Here is a 17,135-nt window from a genome sequence, read left to right on the forward strand (position 1 = left end):
CCTTCAGTATTTACCTTCCAAGCTTTCTTGTTCATCTGAAGTGAAAGCATCCAGCTGACTCTGTTCTCTCAAGAAATGGATGACCGCATATACTAGGCGTTTGACTGATGACATTTTAGAAGCTTATGAACTTCACCTAAATTATAAAAATAAAAATATTAAAAGAAATATAGAGACATTTTTAACATTGATAAGAATGGTACTTTAGGGCCAATCCATGAATACTCTGCACACCCCAAAGTCCCATTAACTTCACTAAGAATTTTGGATGTACAAAATATGCACCACTGAATATTCATCAAAAAGCATATCAAGAAGGGTATCACTAGACATTTATTTATTTCAATCAGATTCATAAATCATAAGGCCAGAAAGGACCATTGTGATCATCCAGTAGGACCACCTGCATAAAACAGGTCATAGGACTTCCTTGAATTAATTCCTGAAGGAGTTCATAAAAGTTTGTTATGGGTAATTTAATCAATTAATTTTGCTCAAAAATACAGTTTTGATTTCATTACTAAAGCACATGCAACTGGAAGCAGGAACACTCACTCAAATAAAAAATAATTTAAAAGTACATGGACAGATGTCTCACCACTGGCATAATTATACACTTCCATTTTCTGATACTGTGCTACAGAATGGCTTATTTTCTCTTTAGACTGAAAACTAAAACACTGTGACCTCAGTGCAAACTTGTGATTAGTGACATGCTGCTGACTCAGCCTGATTTGCATTCAGCATCTATTAGGAGTTATATAACTTCTCTTTGGGAGGAAAATTAGTTCTAACTTTTTCTGAGTTTTTTTCCTAAACCACTAAACAGAATTTATTTTTGAAAAAGAGCAGTGTTTACCTATGCTTTAGAAAAAGAAAATCTGAGATTTAACATTTAGGCAAAAGGCCACACCTGTAAAAAGCATCTTTGTTTACAGAATACTGGTTATACTATAGATGTGGTTCAACCATCTTAAGCAGCCATTCAGGAGCCTAGCAGAAGTGGGTTACCTATTTGAGGTGATGTGCAAGTAATAATCTTACAAAATATACCAGATATTTTGACCCTACTTTCAAGTAATCCTTTGAAAGAAGCTGCATGCAGTAGAGCAGGTTTCATTGTATACGGTACAGCAAAGATCACAATAATATACACTCTATACACTCATAGGAATCTAAGTAATTGAAAACATATATAATACACACATTCTAAAGATCATTGTCCATTAGCTTCTCTATGGTTCACTACGTGCATTGACATGCTGTATATTAGATTTGACAGACGCCCCCAGTCCAAGGCATCGCAACAAGCTCAGCAGGGGCAGGCACCAGCCAACGCTGCCCATCTTCAGCCCCAGGGCTCCTTGGCAACCCGCTCAATCGCGCAGCTAGCCAATCTGGCTGAAATGGCTTTTCTCACCCATCTGCTCTGCCCCAGCTCAGGGTGTGGTACCCGGGTCCGAAGCAGACGGGTGGGGGCGGCTGCCGCCCGGGAGACCTTCCCCTGCATTGCCTCGCACGGGGAAGGAGGCACAAGGGATGCCCTGCTGCACTCTCCCTTCCCGGAGAGACTCTTGGAAGAGCCCAATTCCCCCCAGGCGGCAGCATTATTCCCGCTGCGGCACGGGAGCGCCCACAGCGCAGCCCCCGCACTGGGGAGGGAGGGAGGGAGGGCGGTGGCGGAACCCTTACCGTGCAAGGGGCGAGAAGCCCGGCCGGAGCAGGGCTGGCTGCTGCCGCTGCCGCAGGGTTCCCCTGTCCAGATGCTCCCTCCCTACGGCGCTGGCGGAGGAGCTCCGTAGTTGCCGCGCCGGGGCGGGGGGAGCGTGGGGAAGGCGCGGCCGGCGGAAGTGGATGCGCCGCTTAGCGAAGCCGACACTTGCCCGCGGGCACATGGCAGCGGAGCGTGCGCCTGGGCTCGGGCGCCCTTAGCAGCTGCAGCCCCGCCGCCCCCATGTTCTCCCTGGGCAGCGCTGCGGGCCGAGCGGTCAGCAGGTAGCGTCGGGGGCCCGACAGCGGCTGGGGGAGAGTCTCGGGCTGCTGCGGGGCCCGCGGTGGCTGGGGGGCGTCTGAGGGGCCGGGGAGATGAGGCTGTCGGGCTGGATAAGGGCGACTACAGTGGGGGGGCGGGGTATCTGAGGGGGCGGTGGGGATGGGGTGTTGGGCTGGACAAGGGCGGCTGAGGGTCCTGCCTACGCCCCCTGCCCGCCGAACCCCTGCCCTAAACCCCTTTCTCACTGAGGAGGGCGTGTCCTGCGCCGCTTCCCTTCATGCGGGGTCATCCCGTTCCTGCACACAGCCATAGCGGCGCCCCTGCCCCCAAGCTTCTCCCCAACCGGGGGTGGGGTCCCTGTCTGTCCCCCTGTGGGGTAGCCTGGCAGCAGCTGCTCTGGCTTCCAGTCAGCTCAGGAGAGAAAAAATCTGGTTCCCCCAAAGGCGGTTGGATTTGTGTGTGATAGTTTCCCCAAGGCACGTTCAGAGGCCCCAGATGGGAGAGGCCAGGAAAATAATAGTGCAAGAAACATTAAACCATGCGGGATTGCTTCCTTCAACGTGTCAGACTTTCTACGGCCTGATATAACCCTTGTTATTTAATGACAGGTTTCAGAGTAACAGCCGTGTTAGTCTGTATTCGCAAAAAGAAAAGGAGTACTTGTGGCAACTTAGAAACTAACCAATTTATTTGAGCATAAGCTTTCGTGAGCTACAGCTCACTTCATCGGATGCATACTGTGGAAAGTGTAGAAGATCTTTTTATATACACACAAAGCATGGTTGTGGAAACAAAGCATGGTTGATACTGTGGAAAGTGTAGAAGATCTTTTTATATACACACAAAGCATGGTTGTGGAAACAAAGCATGGTTTGTGTGTATATAAAAAGATCTTCTACACTTTCCACAGTATGCATCCGATGAAGTGAGCTGTAGCTCACGAAAGCTTATGCTCAAATAAATTGGTTAGTCTCTAAGGTGCCACAAGTACTCCTTTTCCTTGTTATTTACAGCACCCTCAGGTGCAGTATCGATCAGACAGGGTCTCTGCCTTGAAATTCTTGCAGTCTAGTTAGTTCCAGACCTGTAACAACAGAAATGGGCAAAGAAACAATGGAGTGGAGACAGGGAGGAAGGATGTGGTTAGACCAGTAAGATATTTTCAGCAAAGGCATGAGTGCAGCCAGATGGAGCAATTTCTAATTTTATATATTAAAATAAATGTCATTAACTCACTGCAGCTAGTTGCAGCAGAGGGTTTTAAATGAGAAAAGGTTTGTCTCTTTGTGGGCCAGTTCAGGATAGATGTTCAGGGCAGTGTGAAAAAAGGCATGTAGACTATTGTGGAAGAAGTGGACAAATGAGGTATCACTGGAGGAGATGAATGAAGGGGGAGGATGGGCATTCCTCCTAGGGCCTTGAAAGTAGGAACAAGAGACCTTCAAGGTGGGGTCAAGAAGCTTATGTAATGGAGAAAGGGAAGACAATGGACGGGTTCACAATGTAAATACTTTGCAGTAATGAGAAGACAAGATATTTGTTTTGAATGGAACTAAATTTGAGTGAAAATGAGAGGTTACCTTTGCATTATTGGACATTTGAGAAGTAATGCAAATACTGTGTACATAATACAAACGATATGTATATCCCTTGCACATTATCATTGCTGTCCTGTCCCAGAGCTTTTGGTTATGTTCACTTGTGGTTAAAGGGACACTATCAATTTAGAAATCAAGTTTCTGTACTAAAAGTGTTTACCTGCTTTTGTTGTAAGTAGTTCCGAAGGTCACTAAACTGGAAAAGGGGGGGGGAAGAGTTCTCTGTTTGTGTATTTACAGAATTGTGTGTACAGACATTTTCACTGTTTTTTTCCTATATATAAGCTACTTAGTTTCCCCTGTTTAGATTTTTCAAACAGGTGAGAGAAAAACACACTTTTTAAAAAAATTAACAACGGGCAGAAGGACAGGAAGGAGTAGGTGTGGTACCTGAAACCGCAAGTGGATGTTCATCCTTTTTACGAGTTTTAAATTTAGAAGTTTTTATCTCTAATGCTTCACTGTGGTTTTTCCGTAAAAACTAATTTTACCTCTTTCATTTCCCAAATATTGCTTTTTTTATCTGTTTGTAAATAGAAGTGGAAGTAATATGGTAATTTTTATTGTTTCATAACTCCTTTGCCAATCTTTACTTTAGTGTCCCCACCTTTGCTGAGCTAACAAGAGCAGCTACACTGAACTCGGACATGTAAGGGGAAATCCTACCATCAGACTGTCTGGAGTGGCTCACGGCCATGAGTGCCAGCCTCAAGGCAGACTGTCAAGAAGCAGGGCAGGGATCCCAAACTGGTTGTATGTTCTATAATTAGATTTACCAATCCAGTAACAAGTATGAACCCCTAAAGTATCACAACAGTCTTACCATGGAGTTACAGACAGACTCAAATGCCCAAAGAGACTATCTTGTCACCCAGGCAAGTTGGTTGCTATACACCAAAGATCACAAAATATTCAGGTTGCTTCCAGTCCCAAGAGACCACTCGCTTACCTCCCCAGATCAATCTGTACCGTAGATTTCTCAAAGACAACACTTGTAGCCAATCCTACAATTAACTAAAGTATTTATTAACTCGGAAAAAGAAATTAGCATTATTATAACGTTTAAAGCAGGCAAGCATATATACACAACTGAGTTACAGTCTGTGGTTTGAAAAGGTGACAGAGTTGTAGTGATCTGTCGGCACTAAATGTCTTTTAGGGCTAACCAAGGTTGACCCTGGGGATCTCTGCTTCTGGTTTGTAGTTCTGGCCCTGTCAGGGTATGTCTGCACAGCAACTGACACCCGGGGCTGGACCATGCCAGCTGACTTGGACTCGTGGGGCTGTTTCATTGCTGTGTAGACTTCTGGACAGTACTTAATTTGTAATGAAAGAGGTGCTGGACTTAAGCAATTAGGTACCGAGACTCAAGCAATTTTTATATTTTCATAACTGACACAGCAAGCCCAGAGGTGGCAGCGGGGGTATGAACTGCCAAGCCTAGAGGTGCCAGGGCTCAGCCCTGGCAAACCCTGGCACAAATTAAGCTCTGCTTCTGGGCCTGGGCTGGACCCCAGGTTCTGGAACCCTCACAAGGCCCTAGAGCCAGGGCTCCAGGCCTTGCCTGGAAGTCCACACAGCAGTGAAACAGACTCACAGCCCAAGCCCCACGAGCCCAAGTTGGCTGCCACAGGCCAGCCGCAGGTGTCTAGCTGAGGATATGTCTACATAAGAGTCCAGACAGCAAAAGAGAGATGAAAAATTTCCTCATCAGCTATTTTTATTTCTTTTTTTTTCAGAATTCAAGCTGATAGGAAGAGCACTTTTGCGTATAGCTTCTTTATAGATGTGAAAGGGCAGTTAACAAAGTCTTTGTATTGTGATGTCCCACAGTGGCTCGTAGTTTTGATAGGCCTTTTTGATGGCTAGAAGACGATCCCTCCTGACTGGGTTCAGTTTCAGGCCAAAAGGTTTTTACAAAGCAGAACCTTAAATATTACCTTATAGCAGGGGTGGCCAACCTGTGGCTCCAGAGCCGCATATGGCTCTTCAGAGGCTAATATGCAGCTCCTTACCTCAGCACTGATTCTGGGGCTGGAGCTATAGATTCTAACTTTCCAGTTTGCTGGGGGGTGCTCACTGCTCTGCCCTAAACCCTACCCCCACTCCACCCCTTCCCCCAAGGCCCCTGCCCCTTCCCCTGAGCCTTGCATGTCGTCGTTCCTCCGCCCTCCCCCCCATAGCCTCTTACGCATGTGAAACAGCTGATTGTGGTGGGCGGCGAGAGGGGGGAGTAGGTGCTGATTGGTGGGGGCTGCCGGCAGGTGAGAGGGGCTGGGGAGCTGATTGGGGGCTGCTGACTTATTACTGTGGCTCTTTGGCAATATACATTGGTAAATTCTGGCTCCTTCTCAGGCTGGCCACCCCTGCCTTATAGCATGTGATAAAGATATAATACAGGGGTCAGCAACCTTTCAGAAGTGGTGTGCCGAGTCTTCATTTATTCACTCTAATTTAAGGTTTCGCGTGCCAGTAATACATTTTAACATTTTTAGAAGGTCTCTATAAGTCTATAATATATAACTAAACTATTGTTGTATGTAAAGTAAATAAAGTTTTAAAAATGTTTAAGAAGCTTCATTTAAAATTAAATTAAAATGCAGAGCCCCCCCCGGACCGGTGGCCACACCGGGCAGTGTGAGTGCCACTGAAAATCAGCTCATGTGCCGCAGGTTGCCTACCCCTGATATAATAAGTGAGATTAATGCATGCTGCAATTTGCAAGCATTTCATAAAGTCTAAACACATTGTTATAAGTTCAGTATTCATCTTAACCATACTAATGCACAGGTGAAACAGACTGGTTTCCAGCAATGAATTTGTCAGTGCTCAGCTGAGGCCTAAAGCCTTAGCAAGAGCTGGTACCTACCTCTGTCAGCATCACATCCCATCAGAAGTTCAGCATACACCTGCAGAACCCACAGTAATATAAATTCCCTACATTACTTTTCTCCTTAGAACAACTTACAGGGAAAATGAAAATCTCAATTCAGAGCAAATTTCTAGCTGTGAGAACTCATCATAGACAAAGTGGAGATTTCAGAGTCAGCATCTAATTTTACCAAAACTAATATGAATACCGTTTGCCAACATCATCTTTTTCACCATAGGGTCAAGAAGGGTTTAAATCAGGGGTGGGCAAACTACAGCCCACAGGCTGATCCGGCCCACAAGCTGTTTTAAGCTGGCCTGAGAACTGCACCATGCAGCTTGGCCTTGCTCTGGCTGGGGCGCTGAGTCAGGGGCCACACCACGCAACTCGGCCCCACTCGGGCCAGGCTGCTGGGTTGGGGACTGCACCAGCGGTTTGGTCCCACGCCGGCCAGGGCACAGGGTTGGGGGCCGCACCATGCGGGTCCGCACCGCTCCAGCTCTTACGTGCTCCAGTGGCCCCCTCTGGTGTTCCAATGGGAGCTGCAGGGGCGGTGCCTGCGGATGGGGCAGTGTGCAGAGCTGCCTGGCCATGTGTCCGTGTAGGACCCAGAGAAGGGACATGCTGCTGCTTCCAGGAGCCGCTTGAGGTAAGTACCGCTCGGAGCCTGCACCCTGAGCCTCTCCCCATGTCCCAACCCCCCTGCCCTAGCCCTGATCCCCCTCCTGCTCTCCAAACCCCTCAATCCCAGCCCGGAGCAGCCTCCTGCACCCCAAACCTCTCATCCCCAGCCCCACCCCCGAGCCCGCACCCCCAGCCGGAACCTGCACCCCAGCCCTAATGCCCATCCCACCCTCCGAACCTTTCAGTCTCAGCCCAGAGCACCCTCCTACACCCCAAACTCCTCATCTCCAGCCTCACCCCAGAACCTGCACCCCCACCCCAATTTTGTGAGCATTTATGGCCTGCCGTACAATTTCTATTCCCTGATGTGGCCCTCGGGCCAAAAAGTTTTCCCACCCCTGGTTGAAACACTTCAATACACTTGAAATATTCAACAAAAACATGTGAAGAAAGCAAACCAAAATATAGAGTAATTCTCTTGCCATCTTACTTCATCCTTTGGCAACATTCTTGTGCTACGTCTACAATAGAAGCTAGGAGTATGATTCCCAGATTGTGCACATATACTTATGCTAGCTCTCATCAAGCGAGCATGAGTATAAATAGTGTAGCTGCAGTAGCACAGGCAGCTGTTATTGCAGCACAGCTTGGCTATACCAACTACGTACCCACCATTTTCAGGAGAGTTTGTACTCGGCGTGACTAAGCCATGCTGCTGCTTCCCATGGTAGTGCAGCTACATTACTATTTATACTTTCGCTAGCTTGATGAGAGCTAGCATGACTATGCGTACACGAGCAGGGAATCACAGCCCTAGCTCGCAGTGTAGACATAGCGTCAGTGAGCAGAAAAAGCCTGAATAAGGGCTGTGACATTCTGCTCAGAACACCCAGAACTGTAAGTCATTGTGTTAGCCCTCTGCCTCAGTAAAAGTGAGTTTTGCTGGAGGTTAGACTGTGTATCAGCTCCCTGCCATGCTAGTCTGTCTGCTTCACCAGCAAACTCCTCAAGACTCTGCCCGTCTTAACCTTCCCATGCAGGTAACCATCAGTGAACCCCAGTTCCCCAAAGATGTCACTCTAGTATACAGTCCATCTCACTGGACACACTCAAATTGTTTGCTGCCTTCAAATATGCAGAGCACGCACCAACCTGTTAGTTTAGCTGAATACTCCCACTTCAATCTGACAGCACCGAGATAGTTTGTAGTAAACCTAAGAATAAATGTATTAAAGAACAGAGATTTTAAGAGATACTAAGCAAGAGAAAGAGACATATAGTTACATGCAAAACAAAACATGCTTTCTAGTGATTAAAACTTAATTCTAGCAAGTTATATCTTTGTCTAAAACAGTTTCTCACTTGCCGCAAGTTATCAATAGCTTCTGCCCTTCAGGCAAAGGGGATCCAATTTCCACAGGCTCAAAGGGTGCTCTTCCCTATGGCTCCTAAGTTGGCGGTTCTCAGCCGGGGGTCTGCAGCCTCCTGGGGGTCCACAAGCACTTTCAGGGGCTGCAGAGCCCTGGGGCTGAAACCCAGTGCTCTGAGCCCCAGCTCTGAAGCCGGCGCTGCCCCAGCCGGGAATCACAAGGGGGTGATCAATGAAAAATCCCAAGTCTGTTTTTTAAGCTTGGTCACCTGGGATAGGGAGAGCGACTGACTTTACTGAGGCTTGGAGACAATGAAAGCAAGTCTTTGGGTATAAACAATGCCTAAAGTGTGTGTGTGTGTGTATGAGAGATAGAGAGGGCGGTAAAAACCTTAAAACTTGAGGTGGATTGTTGGAGGGCACAGAGATTCTATCAGATCTAGTGCCTCTAGTAGCCCAGCCCTTGCTCCACTCCCACACGGGCAGGCAATGCCTGTTCATCGGTCAAGCGTCCTAGCTCTGTCTTTGAGGGAAAGGGCAGAGCTGGCTGAGCACAGAGAGCAGCAGGTCTGGGTCTGCAGCCTAGAAACTGGGATGAGGCCAGGAGAAGCCATGGGCAGGGGCCGCGAGTTATATCTCCACGTGGTGCTTTAGCACCAGCAATATTCAGAGCCCAGGAGCTCAGCTCCACCAATATGCCGGGTGTGCCCTCCCCGACCCCACCTACCGCCCCCACCCCCCCGAGTGTCCCCTGGCCCACTCTTGCGCCCCGGAGCAGAGTGTCCCTGCCTCTGCCTCTTAGGTGAAGCTCCATGCTGCCCCCCTGCAGCAACTGCTGCCGCAGGGTCCTAGTGCCCCCCAGCCACTGCCAGGGCAGACTGACTGAGCCTGCCGTTCCCCTCAGACCCTTCCCTTTTCTGGCGGGACCCTCCACCAGCACAGGGGGGCCCCCTGCCCGCAGTCACTGCTCCTGCCGCATGCTGGGCAAGGGGAAGCCTCATCCCTCACCCCCAGTGAGGCTACAGTCAGGGGCAACAGCAGGGGAGGAGGCACATGCAGCACCCCCCGGCACCCACCATGGGGGAGGCGAGGGAGATTCCTGGACCTGAGTGGGGCCCAAGGAGCACATGCAGAGACAGTGGTGGGGGTGAGTGTGCTGCTGCGGGGGCGGGAAAGGGGGGCTCCTCTCCCAGAGCTTGCTGCTGCCGGCAGGGAAAGGGCATGGGGGGGAGTCCTCTCTGGCCCCTGTCCCGGAGCAGCCTGCCTGCACCCCAAACTCATCCCCAGCCCTGCCCCACCCCAGAGCCCACACTCCCAGCCAGAGCTTTCACCCCCGCACTGCACCCTCTACCCTATCCCCTCCAACACCCCAAACACCTTATCCCCAGTCCTAGCCAGAGCCCTCATCCCCCTGCACTCCAACCCACTGCCCCAGCCCTGAGCCCCCTCCAACACCACAAACCCCTCATCTCCAGTCCCAGCCAGAGCCCCTAACCCTCTGCCTGAGCCCCCTCCAACACCACAAACTCCTCATGTCCAATCCCAGCCAGGGCCTTCATCCCCCCGTACCCCAAACCTGGGTTCTGGGCACCACCAAAATTTCTACAAACCTGCCACCCCTGGCCATGGGGGCACAGACCCTCACCAGCTGCCAGCCCAGCACCATCTAGGGACAAGCTCAGAGCTGGGCTGGCAGGAAACAACAGGGATTGGAGGGCGGAGGTAGCACCCAGAGAAGGCCAGCACCCCCAGCATGGGCCCCAGAGACTGAGAACAGCTCCTGCCCCAGAGATTCCCCCCAGCCCCACTGTGTAATTCAGAAAGGGGAGATTTGACCCTATTAACTCACACAGCTGCTTTTGAGCTAGTTTTAAAGAGCAGTTATCCATTTAAGAAACTGGGGGCCAAAGTCCCTTTGCGACAGGACTTGAAACAAAGTTCCACTCTACCAAAGCTGTGTTTATTCCTTGTTCTGTACCATCAGTTGTCCCAGATTCTACTATGTTGGCAGCGAGAGCACAGGTTTTCAATCCTGTACAAATCTGATGTACATCACCTCCTGCTCAGCTGTAGAGCTGTCAGTGGATCCATCAGCAAGCACAGTAACAAACCTGGATTTATATATGCATTTCTGAGATGCTTCCCTAGGAGACTTTGTGATTGTTTATATAAAGTCTTTCATTCCATTGGTGTTAATATAACTTGTTCAAGATTAAGGGCACTTTTAGCTTCTAAATTAGAATATTTCAGAATGAAGTCCTATCTAGAGGTTGTGTAATCAGCGTTAAATGAGGTATTGGACCTTTAAATCTCATTGCATTTTATAGAGCAGTCTAGTAGCAGGAGATTCTTGTGGAAAATAACTTTTTTTTTTGAATGTGTGGATTTCACTTGAGCAGGAGAACAGTCATGTATATGTAGAAAATAATTCTGAATGTATTACAAGTAGGCTCTAGTTATTGGAAAGCATCTCATATTTCACAAAACAATCTTTGACATGAAACCAGTATATGTTCTGCATGAATTCTGGAATGTGTACCTTAGCATTCTCCTCAGCTTGTTTTACATTCCAAGTAGGGTTGCCAACTTTCTAATTGCACAAACCTGAACATCCTTGTCCTGCCCCTTCCCTGATGCTGAGGCTCTGCCCCTTCTCCGATACCCCACCCCAGCTCACTCCATCTCCCCTCTCTCTGTCGCTCACTCTCCCCCCACCCCCACTCACTTTCACCAGGCTGGAGGAGGGGGGTGGGGTGCAGGAGAGGGTGAAGTCTCGGGCTGGGGGTGAGAGGTTTGGGGTACAGAAGGGGGCTCTGAGCTGGGATCAAGGGGTTCAAAGTGTGGGAGTCATTCCCAGCCACTGTGAGCTACGGAGTGGGTGCTCAGAGTGGGGCACGGGGGCAGTAGGTGAAGACCCCCTGGCCACCTCTGCACCGAGGAGCCGGACATGCAGTCTGCTTCTGGAAGCCACGCGGAGCCAGGGCAGGTAGGGAGCCTGCCTTAGACCGGCTGCGCCGCTGACTGGATTTTTGGCATATTAAAGTCTCATGGATTGCTTTTAATAGTCACTGGGCGATTGAGGCAGATGCCGGTCGACTCCCAGCCAATCTGGGAAGGTTGGCAACCCTAATTCCAAGGCTTGCTGGTTCAAATTGATGGACTCTGGTTTTCCACTTTTGTTTTAGCCTCCAAATTCAAAAGGATGGTTTGACATACTCCATAATTTTAATTTTCAAAAAAAAAAAGTTGTATTTGTACAGTCCTTACACGAAGGTGACTAAAATATTTGGTGTGGCAGTCAGAGCTTGCTTTTCAAATTAAATAGCTTCTCTGGCCTTTGCAGCAGCACTCAAGTTTGCAGGTGTAAGGCTCCAATAAAGTATAAAGGGAGATGCTATCTCCTTTATCAAAATTATGTTTTGCAGAAGTAACAAGTAATCAAATTTTAGCTTGTTGGCAAAATATACTGTTGCTTAGCGTTCTGGCAAAAATATTTGCTTTTGAACCATCTGACTGTTGCTTACAAGTGTTGTTATTCTTCTTGAAAATCCAATTGTGTCTTATAGGGGCTGCAGCTGCTACTACGTCTTGCTAAATTTGAGGTTGTAAAAGTTGCTACACAACCTACACTGATTTGGTTGGAAAAAATCTGGTTGTTGCTTGGGTTTTTTAGCTGGCAAATTTAAATTTTTCTTTGGCATTCCGGTGACAATAATTGCTCTTAGAACTCTTTGGCTATTGCTGAAAATCCCATACCAAATTTCTCCCATCTTCTTTCCTGAATCCTCGCAGAGCTGCTCAGAGCACCAATGGACAGCACATTCAAATCTGCACAATACAGTTATCATAATTCCACTGCCATGTTACTCCAGATAGAACACATCAAAAAGAAAGGTAATGAGAGCAGGAACTACACGATGAAATCTGAGGCATCCCATTGTATTGGCCCTAATATAAGTTATGCAAAGAGGACTTCAAGCAAAGAGACAAAATTTTAATTTTTCAAGTGATCAGAGAGCAAGCTCCATATTTCAGCAGATTTTGGAAACCTCTGTTGAACATTAGGTACTGAATTAGCATTAGCCAGTGCTTAACTGACAATACAGGGGTGAAAGCCTCCTGGTTTTGTCTCTGTTCAAGTGAGACACACCCACCCCCTAACTTGGGACAGGGCTCTACAGGGGGGAAATCATAAACAAAGAACTTGGAAATGGTTGAAAGAACAACCTTAATGCACAGAGGGAGAGGGGCAGGGGCAGGGTCAGCAGAGAAGCAGACTAATCTGGTCCCCAGAAGGATGAGGGTATTTAGGATAAGATGGGTCTAACTCTTAGTGGGAACTGCTAAGCTGTAGGTAAGATAATATGCCTATAGGCCTTGCTTTCTTTTAGCCCTTTTCTCTCTGACAACTGTGTTCCAATGGATGGATAAATAATATTTTGTTTTGAAGAAACTGGTTGGAGTCACCTTCATTTTCATAATGATCACTGCTCCTGAAGGAAAGTTTCTAGTAGGGGCTAAACCTGTTGAGAAAACGAGAATGGTAAAAAGGGGTGCCATTACCTGGAAAGCCAGTCTAAAAGTGGGGTGAATCATAGGATTCCATTGAGAGAAATGAAAGGGCTGGGCCTATCACTTGAAAGGGGAGCTGTAGCAATGCTATGACTCACCAGTGTGGCTCCTCCTGCTGGTTGTCTGGGAATTAGCTCTTTTCCAGTTTATGGAGTGCCCTCTGTAGGTCAGTGTCTCACCTGCCACTGGCCCCATGTCCCTCCCAGTGCCCTTTACCCTGGGGTTCTGCCTCAGTAGTACCCCCACACTCTGGGTCTGCCCTCCCAGAGGAACCCCCAACCCTCTAAACCCACCTTGCCTCAGTGGCTACTGCCAGTCATCGTCTAGCTCCTGCTCACTGGGGCAGACTGTAGTCTGGAATGGCCACTCATCACAGGCAAGGGGGTAGGACCAGCTGCCTCTGCCTAACCTTGGGCTGAACCTCTGCAACCCCATTACTTGTACAGGCCTTCACCAAGGTCTGTAGGGTTTACCAGGCAGGCGCTCCCATTGCCCTATCCCCAGCCCTTCTAGGACTAGAGTGAAACTCCTTGGTGTCTGGCCCACAGCCCTCTTATAAGGGCCAGCTGGGCCCTGATTGAGCTGGCCACAGCTGTGATCAGCTATTCACTCAGCTTCCCCAGCTGTTCTTAATCCCTTTTACCCAGCCTCAGCCCTCTCCAGGACTGCTTTTAACCCCTTCAGGGCAGGAGCGGGGTGACCACCAAAACACTGAGTGAAGGGTCAAAGGCTTACCCTGGAACTGTGACAAGAGGAAAATACAATTCCTTTTATTTGGCTGCAGATGAAAGAAGGCCTTATTGAAAATAATAAAGCTAGCAATGGTATTTTATCCAGGAAGCCTGTCCTCTGAGAATGTTCTATAATGAAAAAGGCCAAATTAGTCAAAAGTTACTTTAATACTGTTAACAAAACAAAGGCACCGTGAAGTCAATGGGAGATGAAGGGGTGCTTAGCATCTTGAAAGCTTTGGTCCCTTTATGCAGAGGTGTGAGGAAGATTTCAGTATTTCATTTCTTGTTGTCTTTTCCCTAATTATTCAAAAATATCCACGGATTTCTTTTTTGACACTATTTTATATTTAATTTTGTCTGGTTCTTCCATGGTGTCATCTTAGGATTTATGTCCGAGGTTCATTCACATATGTTGCTCACTCAGAATCACTCTGCAGTTACTGAATAGTTGTTATGGAATATACGATTCCGATAGTTAATAAGTCTTTTATATCTTCACTTCACTTCTGGCCAAATTTTATGTTTTCTTTTTCCTTAAAGCTTTTAAAATGGCTTGTCAGGCAAGCCTTTGTGTTTGGAAATAAAACTGTAATTTCCCAAGAAGTTTAGGCCCTCAAGAGGGTAAAGATTTTATAAAATTCTGATGTCAACACATTGTCTATCTTTGGTTCCACAACAGTTTTACAAAAAGAAAAGGAGTACTTGTGGCACCTTCGAGACTAACCAATTTATTTGAGCATAAGCTTTTGTGAGCTACAGCTCACTTCATCGGATGCATTCAGTGGAAAATACAGTTGGGAGATTTATATACATAGAGAACATGAAACAATGGGTGTTACCATACGCACTGTAAGGAGAGTGATCACTTAGGATGAGCTATTACCAGCAGGAGAGGGCTTGGCTAAGGGAAAACCTTTTGTAGTGATAATCAAGGTGGGTCATTTCCAGCAGTTGACAAGAACCTCTGAGGAACAGTGGAGGATGGGAGGGAATAAACAAGGGGAAATAGTTTTACTTTGTGTAATGACCCATCCACTCCCGGTCTCTATTCAAGCCTAAGTTAATTGTATCCAGTTTGCAAATTAATTCCAATTCAGTAGTCTCTCGTTGGAGTCTGTTTTTGAAGTTTTTTTGTTGAAGAATTGCCACTTTTAGGTCTGTAATTGAGTGATCAAAGAGATTGAAGTGTTCTCTGACTGGTTTTTGAATGTTATAATTCTTGACATCTGATTTGTGTCCATTTATTCCTTTACGTAGAGACTGCCCAGTTTGGCCAATGTACATGGCAGAGGGGCATTGCTGGCACATGATGGCATATATCACATTGGTAGATGTGCAGGTGAACGAGCCTCTGATAGTGTGGCTGATGTGATTCGGCCCTATGATGGTGTCCCCTGAATAGATATGGGGACACAGTTGGCAACGGGCTTTGTTGCAAGGATAGGTTCCTGGGTTAGTGGTTCTGTTGTGTGGTATGTGGTTGCTGGTGAGTATTTGCTTCAGGTTGTGGGGCTGTCTGTAAGCAAGGACTGGCCTGTCTCCCAAGATCTGTGAGAGTGATGGGTCGTCCTTCAGGATAGGTTGTAGATCCTTGACGATGCGTTGGAGAGGTTTTAGTTGGGGGCTGAAGGTGATGGCTAGTGGCGTTCTGTTATTTTCTTTGTTGGGTCGGTCCTGTAGTAGGTGACTTCTGGGTACTCTTCTGGCTCTGTCAATCTGTTTCTTCACTTCAGCAGGTGGGTGTTGTAGTTGTAAGAATGCTTGAGAGAGATCTTGCAGGTGTTTGTCTCTGTCTGAGGGCTTGGAGCCAATGCGGTTGTATCGTAGAGCTTGGCTGTAGAATACAGACTAACATGGCTGCTACTCTGAAAATAGTTTTACATTCATTCTCATGTTGTTTTGTCTCTCTTTCATAAACTGTTAACTTTCTAGAAAGAAATTAGACATATTTAGAAGATCACCTCTGTAATTTATATATTATTTGTACAATTCTGTCATCCTTAACTCTAAACACACAAAAATCTAGTTTAAATTATTTTATTTACTTTTTTACCTGGTCATTTTAACAACTCCAATTAACTGGTTTTATGTGTATGTTAAAGGGCCCACAAAGCGCATCAGGGAACTATCACTGCTAACAGCTAAAGACGATCTCCTTTATCTCAGATGGCAAAAACATTAATTTTTGGAGCTGAGGAACCAGGGTTTTCGTCTCAGCATTGTATATGTGTATATGTGAAATATATATCAGTTACCTGCAGCCCATTGATTCTTTGTGCCATATGGCTTTATTTTATAATTAGGGCATTGGAGTATTTGAGAATTCATATTTATTTACAATTTTATGTAGACACTTGAGACGAAATCCTGGGCATTTGGAAAAGCCCCCATTGACTTCAGTGGGGCCAGGATTTCACCCATAGTGCATTTTTTATTTACATTTTACTTTACATATACTCACTGTGATGTAAGATGACATAACATATTCTCTGGTTGACTGAGAGAGACCTCAGGAAGGGCAGTTACAAAATGTGTTTAAATAGTTCATTGAGGTACAGCCTTTAGTGGCTGTGTCACTAGAAGTTATATTATAGTTCTTTGTCAAGAAACTTAAAGAAATCAGTGACCCATGTTGTTAGAAAGATACACTGATCAGTTCAAACCTTTCTGGAGCATTGTCCTCTCTACCAGCCCATACAAATGGTTACTTTCTATATTGGGGTGGCCAGCCTGAGAAGGAGCCAGAATTTACCAATGTACATTGCCAAAGAGCCACTGTAATACGTCAGCAGCCCCACCAATCAGCGCCTCCCCCTCAGGATGATCAGACAGCAAGTGTGAAAAATCGGGACGGGGTGGGGGATAATAGGAGTCTGTATAAGAAAAAGACCCCAAAACTGGGACTGTCCCTATAAAATCGGGACATCTGGTCACCCTACTCCCCCTCCCTCCCTGCACCTCCCAATCAGCTGTTTCATGGGGTTCAGGAGGCTGGCGGGGGAGGGAGGGGGAAGGCATGGCAGGTTAGGGGGAGGGGCGGGAAGGGATGGAGTAGGGGCAGGGCCTGTGGCAGAGCCAGAGGTTGAGCAGTGAGCACCTCCCAGCACATTGGAAAGTTGGCGCCTGTAACTCCAGCCCTATGCCTATACAAGGAGCCACATATTAACTTCCGAAGAGCAGCATGTGGCTCCGGAACCACAGGTTGGCCACCCATGTTCTATACCATCAGCTGGAGATTGGAGCAATCAGAGTCGTCACTACTCCAATACCAGATGGTTGCTATTTAGCATTTCTCATTTGTTTTCTGTCTCCAACAGATGTAAACATCCACTTGCTGGCAGTTATAATAATTAGTGCTAGGCTACAGATTTTA

At 47.2% G+C, this 17,135-nt stretch overlaps 2 protein-coding genes across 5 annotated transcripts in view; one reads left to right on the top strand and one right to left on the bottom strand.

The window, feature by feature from the left end:
* SGTB (small glutamine rich tetratricopeptide repeat co-chaperone beta) overlaps positions 1-2,143 on the bottom strand; it is a 38,822-nt gene extending 36,679 nt beyond the window's left edge. The window contains exons 1-2 of one of the 2 annotated variants that reach the window (XM_073344082.2): positions 1,693-2,143; positions 15-136 (exon numbers count right to left, since the gene is read on the bottom strand). In XM_073344082.2, coding sequence (XP_073200183.1) covers positions 15-114 — 100 coding nt within the window. In that variant the 5' untranslated portion in view covers positions 115-136; positions 1,693-2,143. Of the gene's footprint in view, positions 1-14; positions 137-1,692 lie in introns of those variants that run through there. The other variant, XM_073344083.2, reaches the window with a different exon arrangement.
* NLN (neurolysin) overlaps positions 1,804-17,135 on the top strand; it is a 62,036-nt gene continuing 46,704 nt past the window's right edge. Inside the window, exon 1 of one of the 3 annotated variants that reach the window (XM_073344064.2) lies at positions 1,804-1,995. In XM_073344064.2, coding sequence (XP_073200165.1) covers positions 1,955-1,995 — 41 coding nt within the window. In that variant the 5' untranslated portion in view covers positions 1,804-1,954. Of the gene's footprint in view, positions 1,996-9,389; positions 9,604-17,135 lie in introns of those variants that run through there. The other 2 variants (XM_078852777.1, XM_073344066.1) reach the window with 2 other exon arrangements.

This window comes from Lepidochelys kempii, chromosome 5 (assembly GCF_965140285.1).
Source record: "Lepidochelys kempii isolate rLepKem1 chromosome 5, rLepKem1.hap1, whole genome shotgun sequence".
NCBI classification, from domain to species: domain Eukaryota; kingdom Metazoa; phylum Chordata; order Testudines; family Cheloniidae; genus Lepidochelys; species Lepidochelys kempii.